General features: G+C 49.4%; 6 protein-coding genes across 6 annotated transcripts; 3 read left to right on the top strand and 3 right to left on the bottom strand.

Annotated features, from left to right (window-relative positions):
• The first annotated feature begins 53 nt into the window (after positions 1–53).
• On the top strand, positions 54–1,555 carry LY89DRAFT_95434 (uncharacterized protein). The gene is made up of 4 exons (XM_018223531.1): positions 54–179; positions 301–355; positions 436–596; positions 646–1,555. The coding sequence occupies exons 3-4, from the start codon at positions 496–498 to the stop codon at positions 1,535–1,537; spliced, it is 993 nt and encodes a 330-aa protein (XP_018070124.1). The 5' UTR covers positions 54–179; positions 301–355; positions 436–495; the 3' UTR covers positions 1,538–1,555.
• A 401-nt stretch (positions 1,556–1,956) lies between these two features.
• Positions 1,957–3,324, bottom strand: LY89DRAFT_734920 (putative isocitrate dehydrogenase; the record flags this gene model as incomplete). The annotated part of the gene is made up of 3 exons (XM_018219949.1): positions 1,957–2,381; positions 2,440–2,976; positions 3,036–3,324. The coding sequence occupies 3 exons, from the start codon at positions 3,322–3,324 to the stop codon at positions 1,957–1,959; spliced, it is 1,251 nt and encodes a 416-aa protein (XP_018070125.1).
• Positions 3,325–4,478: 1,154 nt separating this feature from the next.
• LY89DRAFT_587406 (uncharacterized protein) lies at positions 4,479–5,414 on the bottom strand (the record flags this gene model as incomplete). Its single annotated transcript, XM_018209429.1, has 2 exons — positions 4,479–5,163; positions 5,212–5,414. The coding sequence occupies 2 exons, from the start codon at positions 5,412–5,414 to the stop codon at positions 4,479–4,481; spliced, it is 888 nt and encodes a 295-aa protein (XP_018070126.1).
• Positions 5,415–8,248: 2,834 nt separating this feature from the next.
• LY89DRAFT_587107 (uncharacterized protein) lies at positions 8,249–10,613 on the bottom strand (the record flags this gene model as incomplete). The annotated part of the gene is made up of 4 exons (XM_018209407.1): positions 8,249–8,309; positions 8,609–9,125; positions 9,203–10,313; positions 10,359–10,613. The coding sequence occupies 4 exons, from the start codon at positions 10,611–10,613 to the stop codon at positions 8,249–8,251; spliced, it is 1,944 nt and encodes a 647-aa protein (XP_018070127.1).
• A 352-nt stretch (positions 10,614–10,965) lies between these two features.
• Positions 10,966–12,311, top strand: LY89DRAFT_618393 (deacylase). The gene is made up of 6 exons (XM_018210836.1): positions 10,966–11,296; positions 11,357–11,535; positions 11,597–11,639; positions 11,686–11,852; positions 11,900–11,926; positions 11,977–12,311. Exons 1-6 carry the CDS (start codon positions 11,290–11,292, stop codon positions 12,025–12,027), a joined length of 474 nt encoding a protein of 157 aa, XP_018070128.1. The 5' UTR covers positions 10,966–11,289; the 3' UTR covers positions 12,028–12,311.
• Positions 12,312–12,615: 304 nt separating this feature from the next.
• LY89DRAFT_697842 (uncharacterized protein) lies at positions 12,616–13,811 on the top strand (the record flags this gene model as incomplete). The annotated part of the gene is made up of 2 exons (XM_018216934.1): positions 12,616–12,964; positions 13,051–13,811. The coding sequence occupies 2 exons, from the start codon at positions 12,616–12,618 to the stop codon at positions 13,809–13,811; spliced, it is 1,110 nt and encodes a 369-aa protein (XP_018070129.1).
• Positions 13,812–13,957: the final 146 nt, after the last annotated feature.

The following is a 13,957-nucleotide window of genomic DNA, read 5'->3' on the forward strand; positions in this document are numbered from 1 at the left end:
GAGTCCCCTTTCTACCGGTGCCTAACGATTTTGAGAGCAATGAGACGAAGGCGGTGAGTTCTTCCATGACTACTGCTTTAGGATTCTATACACTGATTGAAGTTGTTCAAGAAGTTTGACTTTATTTCACGTATTTAGCTATCGTGTCGACGGCCCTTGCCAGCTTAGACCGAACTATTGTTAGCGAGACATCTCATATATTTCTCCAGCTCCATCTGCTCGAATACTTTCACAACAAATGCGCAACCATGTCTTCAACACTTCTCAATCCGGAACGTAGCGACCTGACCAGCCTGGCAGATACAGCGATGGAGAGCCAAGCAGAGGAACCAAAGCAGACATACAAGTCATTCAAGTACGTGTTACCCTTTATTCGATCGCCAGAGTTCCCCAGCTCACAGCATTCCTCATCTCTTCATTCTGATTGCGTTCAAGATCGCACAACAGAGAATACAGAAGCTGACCACAATTCACAATAGGAAGAAGTTTCGGAAGATGAAGCAGAAATTTGATGCTGCTATGCAACAAAGCAACGACCTCTTCATCCAAGAACAGCATGCTGTCAAAACCGCAAAGCGTCTTGCACAAGAGAACGAGTGAGCAACCTGCGCAATCTTCCTCGAGCATCAAGCTTATACGATCTAGTCAAATACTCGACCTCCTCCTCGATGTGAATAACTCTGCGCAAATACCAATCGATAAGCGCATCGATATCTCCTCAGAAGTCCCACCAGGCGACAGCTCCATCCCTGGCCTCATCACCGACGATGACATCGACAGCATCGGATCCCTACAAACATCAGAAGGCCAAGCCCTCATGGCAGAACTACGCACCATGCTCACCGAACGAGCAGCACTCAACAACGCATCCCAAGCCCCTACGAAATCCTTCGCCCACCTCACATCCAGCACCCCTCACCTCTCCTCCCAAAGCGCCTCCCTCCCCACCGAACTCACCAAGTCCCTGGACCCCGAACCCCCAGAAACAGTCCCCTACTCCTACCTAACCCCCGACCAACTCGACGACTACCTCTACGACATCGACGCCTCGCTCGGCACCGTCCCGCCCTTCCCCCCACACTTCCACCCGCAAGACCTCGCCTTTGGAAACCACCACTCACCCTACAACTGGCTCCGCAGAAACCAACCTCAAATCTTCCTCCAAGACGGCGAAGGCTCCGAGAAATCCCACGGGAAACCTGGTGCTCTCCGCGGAGCAGGGAAACGGGCCTCGATCCCCGCGCCCTCTAAGCCGGACGCCCTTGAAATCGTCGAAGAAGACGGACAAGGCTACGATTTCGCGCTTGGTGGCGGTCCTTCTACCACGAAAGGAAAGCGTAAGAGAGGAGAGGATGATGATGGAGGGTACTATCCAAAGGCTGGAGGAAAGGAGGCCAAGAAACCGAGGGCGTCGAAGAAGAAGAAGGGGGGTGAGGAAGGGGAAGGAGCTGTTAAGGAGAAGCCGGCCAGTAAGAGAGCGAGGAAACCGAAGATTCCGAGTCCAGATCCTGATGCGCATCCATTTGGGCCGATGTGATGGTTTTTTTAATCTTTCTTCCAGATGTACTATTATTAAGGAGGGATTGGCATGGCTTTTTGCATGGGGTTCGTGGTGCTAAGGTGTGGAATTATGTACCAACAGTACGGTAGCAGAATCACGAGCAGAATAACGTGGCTGATAGACAAATACGAATCGAGGACTTTCAATTTCGAAGCTTCTTACGTATGCAAAAGTCTCGATTGATCGATGAGCTAACCGCAATGATAAAGCTATCTCTATGTACAAACGCGTAGGTATGTGAGTAAGTAAAGATGCTATGCATGCAACCAATGCCATATCCAACGCATTCTTCCGTCTCGTCTGTCTGTCTGTCTTGTGTACCAATCAAGACGCAAATCTACTCATAGGTCTAGAAATGCCTTCTTTCTACTCTTCCAAGATAGAAATAGAGAGATCTACAACTTCTGCTTCAACAAACTCTTCATCCGCCTCTCGACCGCGCTCAAATACTCCCCCGTCGTAACCCAATCCTCCCTCTTACTCAACCCACACGCCAGCGCCAAATCCTTCGTCATGATACCATCGATATCCACCGTATCAATACACGCCTTCTCGAGACTCTCGGCAAAGGCCACCACCTCGGGCGTATTGTCCAGGGTTCCTCTCTGCACGAGTCCCCGCGTCCAGGCGAAGATCGAGGCGATCGGGTTGGTGGATGTTTCGTTGCCCTTTTGATGCTCGCGGTAGTGTCGGGTCACGGTGCCGTGCGCGGCTTCGGATTCGAAGGTCTTGCCGTCGGGCGTGATGAGGACGGAGGTCATGAGGCCTAGGGAGCCGAAGCCTTGGGCTACGATGTCGGATTGGACGTCTCCGTCATAATCTACACATATGAACATCAGTAAGAGCACATTTGCAAGAGAAGAAGAGAGGAAGCGTACTTTTCAAAGCCATAATATATCCCCCAGAACTCTTCATCATCTGCGCAACCATATCATCAATAAGCCTGTGCTCATACCAGATCTTCTTCTCCTCGAACCCGGTCTTATACTCCTTGTCATAGATCTCCTGGAAGATATCCTTAAACCGCCCATCATACTTCTTCAGAATCGTATTCTTGGTACTCATATAAAGCGGCAGTCCCTTCGCCAGCGCCAGCTTGAAACTCGCATGCGCGAACCCCGTAATCGACTCATCGGTATTATACTGCGTCTGCGCAACCCCGCCTCCGTTCTTGAACTCGTAGACTTCGATTTCTTCTGGCTTTCCACCCTTGGGGGTGAATACCATCTTCAAGGTGCCGTTGCCTTTTACAACGAGGTCTTTGGCTCGGTATTGGTCTCCGAATGCGTGTCGACCGATGATAATGGGCTTCTTCCAGCCCGGAACCAGGCGTGGAATTCGGGGAATCACGATCGGTTCTCTGAAAACGGTTCCTCCAAGAGCATTTCTGATTGTTCCATTGGGAGACAACCACACTATGCCATACATACATTAGCACTCTCTTCTCTCTCAAGAAAATAAAGGAAGATCCCACTCTGCTTCAAATTAAACTCCTTAACCCGCTGCTCATCCGGCGTGATCGTCGCACACTTAACACCAACCCCGTACTTCAAGATCGCCTCCGCACTATCCGTCGTCACCTTATCGTTCGTCTCGTCCCGGTACTCGAGCCCCAGGTCGTAGTACTTGAGATCGATGTCCAGGTACGGGTGGATGAATTTATCCTTGATGTCCTTCCAGATGATGCGGGTCATCTCGTCGCCATCTAGCTCCACCACCGGGTTCTTGACCACTATTTTCTTGAAGGAAGTGCTGCTCGCCATCGTGCGTCGTTGTCGCAGAGAAGAGGATGCGAATCGAGGGAGCGTTCTGAGGATATTCATTGTGAGGAAGAGTGGTGGTGTACTTGTAGTTGCCGTCCGGTTTTCGTTCGTAGCCTCTCAGAGTTGAGAATTGGTTAGGTTGGGGCGTGTACTATCCGAGGATGTGGGGTTGTGCAGACAGAGCTGGAGAAGGAAGCGCGAGAAGGTTGTTGCCGCAGGAGGGGGAATTGTCTTTAGCCGGCACTGCGTCGCGGCAAGAAGGTGATGCGGCTGTTGTTTCAATTCGCGGCTCTTTCCAATATCGAATTGAAGTCACGATTGTATCATTTGTTTGAATTTCTTTTGACATGGAAAAATTTACAGAGTTCGTCCCTTGAGCTCGAGCTGTAGCTATCCGAGAACGGAGCTTCCCTTCTCCACATTTTCGGCCGTCTTTATCCGCATTTCCTCCTCGATCAGGGACGTAGCACGTGCACAAGAAGACTTCACTTCACTTCACTTTTTTCATAATATGTAGACCAATGATGCATTTCTAACGAGTGACCCAACACCATGCTATACCGGAACAATTTCAAAAGCAAAAAACTCCATGCGAACCCACCCCGAGATAAGATGTCCTGTGCTCCCTCGAAGTCGAGCCTGCGAAAAAATGCCAAAGATATTGTATGCCGCTCCGTTTCCTTCCGTTCCTGTCCCATGTGTGTACCTAACTCCACTTACTCCGTTCCAGCCAGCCCTATCCAAAAAGTTCGAAACGAAGGGAGTACTTAGGTAGATAATATATATGAAACACAAAAAAAAGACAAGTGAGAATGAAAGATAAGAGGTGCGAAAAAACAACGACGGCCGTGCTTGCTTTTGCCTAATAGCAAAGTTCGATTCCGGGGATGTAGAGAGATGAAGAAGGATGTGAGAAGTTGAAAGTCGTAAGTCGGAAGAAGTACTGGAAGAGATCGGACAATTGCCTCCCCACCACCAATATGAAGACGCCCCCCCTGGTTCGTTCTGCCTCCCTAGTCCAACGCCAAAGCAGATCTGCCAACTCCTATTAGAGTTTCGTTGTGCTCGCATACACGCTTTCTTTTGCTTTTGAATCAGGGTCCAACCAATCCAGGCTTGGAACTCCTTATTTCTCTGAGTGTTCCAATGGCAAACTATTGGTAATAGTCGTCAACAGGGTAAGAAGCCTCTGCAACTCGCGTGGTGCAGTCAGGACACTCGTTCCACTCTCCTATACCGTCGTACACCCACCCAGAGTATTCTCGACAAGTTCCACATTCATAGTACGTCGAAGGGTCGGCAGCAGTCGATGGTACAGTAGTTGTAACAGAGCTTGCAGTTTGATATCCCACTTCATCATCAGGCTCAGTTGGATCGACAACCATGGCCTTTTGGTGTTGTTGCTTTTTCAAACGAGCATCGATTCGGTCCTGCTCGCATGAAGACTTGCAGTTGGGGCATTCCCACCCGTCTACTTGAACCTGTCTCCTCACCAGACACCGAGCACATCGCCACCAGCGTCGCGATACTTTGCGCTCAGATAGCCAGGCTGCTTGTTCAGCAGGCCCCACCTTTCGACCGAGCTTCTTTGGCATCTTTGCACAGCCTAGATCCTCCTTGTGATAGTCGCGGAGGTGATCACGGTAGTGGTCCTTGCGCGTGAATGGATCGAGGTGTCTACCACACGGCGCGTAATCGCAAGGGAAAGAGTCTTTCTGATCTGGAGAAGCGTGGACGTTCTTGTAATGGCGGTCGAGGTCGGCTGGTCTGGTAAATACTGTTTGTTTGCCGCTACACCCCCATGGGTACTGACAGGGATAGGAACCTTTCTTTGGAGCTCTGCAATATCTGTCAGCCTCATGTAACGATTGAAACCAAAAGACATACTTCGGGTAGTCGAGATAGACACGAGCTGGCGTCTGATTCGTGACCGCACATCCTTCAAATAATTGAAAATATGGCTCTTTTTCTTCTTTGCCAACAATCAACTTGTATAGTTCCAGCAGTCGACTATGGGGGTTCCAGCGAAGGCTAGTCGGTGTAGGTCTGGAGTCAATTGCTGGCTCTGTGAAGGAGGACGGTTGTAGCATTGGAGTCGAGAAGCCCTGTGAGCCAGTAGGAGAATATGCAATTGTATCGGCAGGATCTTCCCACTTGTATGGATCGTCCTCATATTTGATTTGAGGCGGTGTAACTTGTTCCCAATTCGACATTGTACTGTCTGCGGTGAAATCCGAACTCCAAGATATTTTTGTCCAAGTAGAGTCTAATGAATTGTCTGTACTAGTGCTTTTATTAGACAGTCCTTGCACCCGATCCATCGCCGTAGATTGAGCTTGTGCCGGCGCTTCCTGAGAAGAAGTGCTTTCATGGTTTGGAAAATTTGTTCCCAGGCACTGCCCATAACCAGGATTGAACATGTAGTACTGTTGAGCCATCGAAACGGTTCTGTTTTCCCCGTCCAGACAGCTAGAAGAAACCGGTCTTACTTCAAGGGAACTGTAAGAAGTCAGGTCTATACGCTAGCAAGAGACGAAGACATGCTCACATTTGGCTTGGAAATTACGATATAAGGACTGAAAAGTACCACACGATTGAGGATTAAAATATACTATCATATAAAGAAGAATTGTGGATCATTTACTTCAGAGATCTTAGTGTTGTAGATCATTGTAGAGACCGCGGTCACTCCCTTATCTATACGTGAGCGACAGAGGATATCGACTTCTCCCGCAGACATTCGCAATTTGGAGTCACAGGTTGCATGGGCCTTAGCTTCGATATGTTCTAGGACCCGCCTCGTTTGTGACATGCTTGGAAGTGATTGGAATTGGGACAAAAGGACGGGATTGTGACGTGGAAACAAATGATGCCCACTGATATGAACCAATGCACCTCAACAACAGCCCTGCTTCATCAACGGCTAGGAACCAAGATCAGACCCGTCTCGAATGCAGACTCGGCAAGCTTGTCCAAAATCACACACCGAAGGAACCACTAAGTTTGAGGCTGTGAAGACTTCCAAGTCGTCGGCGATGATGGTAAGCACAAAAGGGGCATCTGAAAATGGCGGGACTCGGCGATGGAGCGTAAAATACCTCAGAGCCTCGCGCCTGTGCAACCCTGACAATTAAAAGACGAGCATGGTTCCTTGCGGCGATGGACGTTGCGCCGGACAGCCTCGTTGAGGCTTACGAACCCATATGGGATCTGGTCCGGCTCGCCATCGTGAGGCAGAAATAAGGGCAGATTCCTCGTCTTCGTTGGCGTTGCCCCGTTCAATTCCAAGCCAAGGACGGCGTGAAAGCAGCGCGTTGACGAAAGCCACGACACCATCGGGCAAACCATTTGTCCAGGTCTGGACGATTGACCGCCATTGATCTCGAAAATCCGGGCGATTGAGGACAATGCTGGGGCTTCATCGAGGGAGAGGCAGCATGTTTGCCAAATTGATGGAGGTGTCGCTCTGTATTTGGTCGCCCGACCTCGACATTATTGTTTCAGTTGAGAAAAGGGCATTTTGCAGGGAGGCATGCGAGATGAAGTGTTGGGAATCGATTGGGTAATGGCAAGGCTATGGGCGTAATCATTCGGGAGGTTCAAGGTGTTAGGCAACCAGGACTGGTAGCGGGGTCCGCCCGCCCTCCTTTTGCCTCGTCGCTGCTTCAAGACGCAATTGCGAACTGCTTTTTGCAACCCAAGATGCATTGCCGTCACGGGGCATAAGAATGCAGGATGGTTTCATTTTCGTAAAAGTGAGTTTTGCCGGACAGCGCCCCGTTGCTCGCGCTGAAGAGTCCGAAGAACGACTGCTGAGCGAAGTTGTGGTTGCTCGACTGTGTTGTCGCATCGCATGTGAAGAGAAGGCTGAGCTGCGAACGAAGGATTGGAGTCAGGACAAGCGAGTGCATGCTTGGACGAAAGGTACACTCGGTATCGGACTTCTCTTCATCGAGTGCGAGACTGTAAGATGGTTAGCACTTTCAAAAGAAATCATAGGAAGCTGTCGCTCATGAGCAAACAAGTGAGTGTTGAGAAGGGAAGAAGAAAGAGAAAATCAAGTCTGAAGATTGTGTAAAAGGCAAAGAGAGATGGGTATCGTGGTTGAGGATTGGCCAATGACGGCTATCCACGAGATTGGTCAGCGAGCTCCAGTTGGGCCGCACCCTTCGTGCTTCTTCTTTCACTGCTCTTGCTTGCCGTCTTCATCTCAACTTGTGCAATTGCTTCCTGTTCATCGAGGCAACTAGAACGTTCTGACAAGGTCAAGATCTTCTTGCAGAAAAGCCGGTGTGGGTTGGGAAGCGCATTCTTCTTTATACTCTGCCTCGTCCTCGTGGTTCCTGTGATTTCTGCGAACGGGAGTACGCGTTGGTCGTTGTTGGGCATCAACGCAGCTTGTACCTGAGCTCTGAACTTGTCCTGAGGTATGTATGCCTACGCTACGAACCTACTCTGCCCAATGTAGGACTTTGGACGCTTTCACAAAGCCCCTTCTTTCCACTGGAATCTATTCTTCCCGTCCTCGCCTTCCATCTCGGTCGCCAATCGATCTCAATTGCAGGCGTGGGGTCGGAAAGCAATGATACGTACCTGGCCAAAACTTGGCGCAGGCGGCCAATGGTCGCATAGTATCGCTTCTCACCGAGTGGCCATATGCAGGAAGGGATACTCCGTTTTCGTCAATTTTCAACCTCTGCTGTTCTGTTAGACGGATGTAATGCTGCACAAAAGAAGCACGCGATCATTCTGAACACGTTGGCAGTGGAGACACAAAATGGACTTGGCTCAAATGAGCAAGTTTGTTTGCTATTGTTTCGAGGCGTGCAAACGTCAATTATCCCAGCTAACCTCGGGGCTAGAGCAAGACCATGCGCCGACCAGTTTGCCAACTCAAGAGATGTTTCCGACGCCGGTCCATAACTCATACATCGTCTTCGAGGAACTTGTACGCAAACTTGAAGTCTGCTTTCCTCCGGTTCATCCTACAAGTACCATTTCTGGGTCAGCAATGGTGATAATTATACGACAAAAGAAATAAATAAATAGAAGAATACATGTTACAGTGGACCTCTAGAAGCTCCTAAACATATGACAGTTCTGGGGGTGGAACTCCCATTGAGCGTATTGGAAGGCTGAGTGACTATTCTCAGACGTGATCTGAGGACACAACTCGAAAGGGGTTTTCTCAGCAGGATCTCTGGTGGAAATGCCCCGCCCGGGTCGAGTGTACAGCGGAGCAACGAGAAAGGGGTCAAATATGTTTGTGAGATAGGGTCCCCACCATGTCGATTCATAATCGAAAAACCGATAAGTCCCTTGTTCAAACTCCTCGGTGATAGTCTTGGGCTCCTCATGTCTTTGGAACCAAGTCTGATACTGCTTGTGAAATCTCCAACTCTGATCCTTCAAGGCTTTTGCTGCGAGATATTGCTGATATGTCTCTTGCTTGTAGTAGAAGACATAGAACAACGTATCCGGGTCAATACGGGAGTACAATCGTGGATCATCAAAGACTGGATCCAGTTCTTGAGGGTAGTACGGCGCTGTCCTGACGGGATGCTTTGGCTTGTAATTCCTCGGCGCTAATGCATCTAGCGCATCTGGGGAGGTCGTAATAGATGCTGAAAGCATTCTTTGCGTGGACTGAGACGGTGGACTAGTAACGCGACGTTGAGTGGCCTCGAAAGACTGGAGGAGATCTTGCAGGCCTGATGGGAGGTGATATATTGACTCATCTGGATCCTCGACAGGTGCAGGCTTGACCCCGTTTGTAATACCATTAGTATGTGGAGCAGTAACTTCGTGGTTGTTAGCACTATCCATGAATTTCTTATGAGAAAACTCAGACCTTTCGAATTTTCAGACACATCTGTACCCGCTGGAGCCTTACCAGATGATGCTCGAGATGTCGCAGGACGAGTGCTGTCTGGTCGCTCAGCGTTCTGAGACTGCGAGACACCAGTGCCACTGGGAGCTGTACTTGATTGACTCAAAGCTGGTGATTTAGTTTGCGAACTTGACGGCGTATCTGATACCGGCACTGAAGCAGGAATACTAGATCTTGTCACAGGTGTTTGGCTGAGACTGGTGGGTTGTGAGTTCAAGATTGTAGGCGAAGCAGTAGCAGCTTGTGATGGTAAAGGCGGATGGGTCAGTGATGTGGCAGCGGGCGGTAGTGCTTCAGGAGGTGGAGGCAATGGAGCAATGCCTAACTTGTCGCTCGCAGCAGCTGCGGCCGCTGCGGAGGCATACTTCAATGTTTCCCCAGGTGCACGAGTTGGCACGGCCGCAGGTTTCATTTGGTTCCCAGACCCATTCGTATTACCAGTTGACGCCGTATGGAGAGTTGCTAATCCTGGCAGAGGACTCTTGAGTTGTGTCGAAGGTCTCCGTAATGCTGCTATTGGAGGTTCTGGAGCAGCTTTTCCCTTGCTAGGTATGCTATTCGACCTAGACTCCAATTCTGGAGCATCGTCTTGTATCGACTGCGTATCTTGTGACGACACTCGGTCGTCATTGTTCATGCCGTAGTTGTCTTCCTCTTCTTGTAGATTTAGATCATCATAAAGAGTCTCATCTTCTCCTTCGTAGTTGTCGTTCTGCCCTTCGGCAACATAGAACTTGATTGAGTCCTCCATTTCGTTGACTTGTTCTGTTTCCAGCACGCCATTTTCCAAGGAACGTTTGATAAGCTCGAGCCTATTCTGATGCCACTTATGACGTTCTGTTATACGATCGATTTCTGCCACACGATCCGAGACCTTAGACTGGCTTTTGCCTTTCTTCATCGAAGAGTTCAGCTGTACTTGCTCCGTCTCCAGGGTCTCGATTTGCCGTTCAAGTTCTTCGACCATGTCACTCAAGAACGAGTAAGCATCCGACTTTGCTTGTTCCTTCGGATCTAGCTTTGTTGTGGCAGATAATCCTTCTTTCGAATATGCCTTGGTCTTCATAGCCTTCTCGACAGCCTTAAACTTCTCCATTTGCTAAAAACGATTAGCCATGACCTACCAGATTACTCAAGCTCATACCGTCTCGATAAGTTTTCTCTTTTCTATCAGAGGACCCTTGTCCTTTATATCATTGCTAGCCGCCCATGTTTTGATCTGGTCTCGTAGCCTTTGGAGCTTCTTGATCTCACGTTTGAGGTTGTCTTCCAACTTCTCCTTCTGGGCAGGATTTGCTGCACTCGCGATCTTGTCGTAGATTGACTCAAACTCCTGCACGCCTTCTTCGACCTTCTTGAAGCACTTATCAACCTCCTGCTGAAGCTTTCGAGCCGCCATCGTGGATGTGGGAGAGATGCGACCAAACGTGTTGGTTCAAGGTATGGTAATTGTAGTCGTGTCCACGGATCTTGCCCTGTGTGTTGAGTGATGAGCCCCATGCGCGTGAAGAGGAGTAGATTGGTACGTGCTGGCGTGGCAAGTATTGTCCTATGTAGAAGTTATGGTACTGTTGTCGTGTCCAGAGGGCGCGAGGTTCTGGGTGATGCGGAGTTTGCTTGAGGTTCAAAGAGCTGCGCTGCCTCGCTCGATTGCTGTGATGGAATTGGTTCGCTTCGGCCTGGCCTGGTAAGGTTAGCACCTTCCTGCAGCCTGAGATCGTGGGGAACGATGCAGCTGCACGCTCATTCAACGGAAAACTCTCTCGTGATATGCAGACGTCTTCAATCAATGAAGGTGTTGCGCTTCTTCACAGAATTCTAATGATGAATGCTGTTTCTTTTAGGTTGTTGTGAATTTCGTCCTTGGCTGCGTCTACTTGTTGCATCATCAACACTAGTCTCACTTGTCTCCGCTTCTACAGAATCGTCACGGCGACCTTTGGAATCGTTCACATCTCGATCTGGCTACTTTATAGTTCACGTAGCGGTGCATACAATAATTTTTTTTATAGCGTTTATTGCACTTTGTTCTTCTTCAGTAGCATCTAGTCTCAGATCGAGCCCCAGATCCCAGCATGAAGGGCAAGTTCTCCTCAGACCAACTTAGACCAACTCAGTTCAATTATGTTGATATCTTAGCAGCCATACTTCAGCGCGTTCTATCAGCTTCAGTGACTGTTGATCAGCAATTGGTGTCATCAATTGGGAAAGGTATTCTGGTATTCGCTGCAGTAGCTCCAGGAGACACGGAAAAAGATGCAGATGCTCTTGCAGCCAAGGTGTTGAGAATGCGATTATGGGACGATGAAACTGGTGGCAGGGTATGGAAGATACTCCATCTATACATATGGAGGCATGCAGCCATCTCTAATCAATATCCAGTGGAGACACAATGTTCAAGACATCAGTGGAGAAGTCCTATGTGGTGCGTGAAAGACGGTATTGAATGAGAATCTAGCTCATTGTACCAGTCTCCCAATTTACACTCCTTGCCTCTACAAAGAAAGGATCAAAGCCAGATTTCCACGGAGCGCTAGGAGGTGATCAAGCAAAAGAGTTGTACCAAACCTTCTTCTCGAAAGTTCAGCAAGGTTATGATGCATCGAAGGTAAAGGATGGAGTATTCCAGGCAATGATGGTGAGGAATCTAACATCGAGTGGTATTTTGTTCTGACAAGCCGTTAGGAGGTAGCATTGGTCAATGATGGACCAGTAAGTAAAATGGCATTCTACCTTCTTTATATAGCAACTTACTCTACCAGGTCACATTAGTGATGTCTGTAGGACCTAGCGGAATTATTGACGAGAAATGATCTTTGGCAACATAAAGAAATGGCAAACAAATTAGAATGGCTGTTGACTTGACTTTCGTCCCAAGTTTTGCTGCATTAGCAAAGCGTTAGACTAGACACTGCTTCAAATATGCAATATCCCCAAATGGATCTGTTTTGCATACTAGCACCAATAACTACTTACGGCTAGATTGAAATGATATCGAAAAACCGCAAAGATTGGAATATGATAATATTGTTCCAGATTTCGTGGGACAATATAAGTGGGATCAGTCGAGATAGAATGAAGTTCATGTCCAATCCCCACATTTCGTGCTAGTTCTCACTTTAAGTTGGCGCACTTACATTGACACACAATTCTGAGATACTATTATTTTATATTCCATTTAATACGGGTGAGCTCCTTGACTACTTGTAATTGGAGCTCCCACCTGCATCTATCTCAATTCACGTGAGTCGGGTCGGTGAGACTATTCTCCGACTTAAGCTCAAAGAAAGCTCCAGAATCTCGAGGCTGTGGGATTTTTGTGTGTTTTCCTACACTCTCCCACTTCATAAACTTCGATCTTCCAAACTCTCTTGCTGTCTATTCCTCAAACCACCGCAACCATGGCGGAAACCAAGCAACGTAGCCGCGTCTACTTCGACATCTCAATTGGCAAGACCCACGAAGGTCGAATCACTTTTGAGCTGTACGACGATGTAGTCCCCAAGACAGCAGAGAACTTCCGCGCTCTCTGCACCGGCGAGAAAGGCGTAGGGAAATCCGACAAACCTCTCAGCTACAAGGGCTCCACCTTCCACCGAATCATCAAGCAATTCATGATCCAAGGCGGTGATTTCACAGCCGGCAATGGAACAGGTGGAGAGTCGATCTACGGCACCAAGTTCGACGACGAGAACTTCGAGCTCAAGCACGAGAAGCCCTTCCTACTGTCTATGGCTAACGCTGGTCCCGGTAAACATTCCTGACTTTCCTCCTCCTTCCAACATTCCAAGCAAGAGAATGAAATAAATAAAAGCTGACCACCCCACCTCCTCTAGGAACGAATGGCTCCCAATTCTTCATTACCACCGTTCCCACGCCTCACCTGGACGGCAAACACGTCGTCTTCGGCGAAGTCCTCAACGGCAAATCCCTCGTCCGCAAAATCGAAAACATGCCCACCCAACCCGGCGACCGCCCCTCCAAGGACGTAACCATCACCGCTTGCGGCGAGCTCACCGGCGACGAAGCCGAAGCCGCCTCCACCAAGCTGCCCGACTCCACCGGCGACCCCTACGAAGACTTCCCCGAAGACCAGACCTCCACGCCGTCCGCGACCGAAATCGTCAAGATAGCCACCGACCTGAAGGAATTCGGCAACGCGGCCTTCAAGGCAGGCAAGCTGAGCTTGGGACTCGATAAATACCAAAAGGGCCTCCGATACCTGAACGAGGACCCGAGTCTCGACTACGAGCCCCCGGAGACGAAGAAGAGTCTTGATGCCCTCCGCTTTACGCTGAACTCCAATTCCGCGCTCCTGGCCAACAAGCTGAGAGACTACAACGAAGCCCTCCGCTGTGCGTCCGCGGCGCTCGACGTTGCGGACATCAGCGATGCTGATACGGCAAAGGCGCTGTATCGTCGGGGTGTCGCGCAGATCGGACTCAAGGACGACGACGAGGCGTTGAAGGATCTGGAGGAGGCGCTGAAGTTGGCTCCGAAGGATGCGGCGATCACGAACGAGCTGGCGGCGCTGAGGAAGGCGATTGCGGAGCGGGCTAAGAAGGAAAAGGCTGCTTATAGCAAGTTCTTTTCGTGAGAGGTTCGTTTCTGGCGTGATGGTTGAATGAAGTGATGAATGAAAGAACGGGAAACGAAAAGTTATGAAGACCAAAAACGAGGCGAGGCAAGCATGCATGGCTTGGATGTCTGGAGCACGAGGCGTTGGCTGATAGATCATCTGCT

The sequence above is a fragment of the Mollisia scopiformis genome (assembly GCF_001500285.1).
Source record: "Mollisia scopiformis unplaced genomic scaffold LY89scaffold_14, whole genome shotgun sequence".
Taxonomy (NCBI): Eukaryota; Fungi; Ascomycota; class Leotiomycetes; order Helotiales; family Mollisiaceae; genus Mollisia; species Mollisia scopiformis.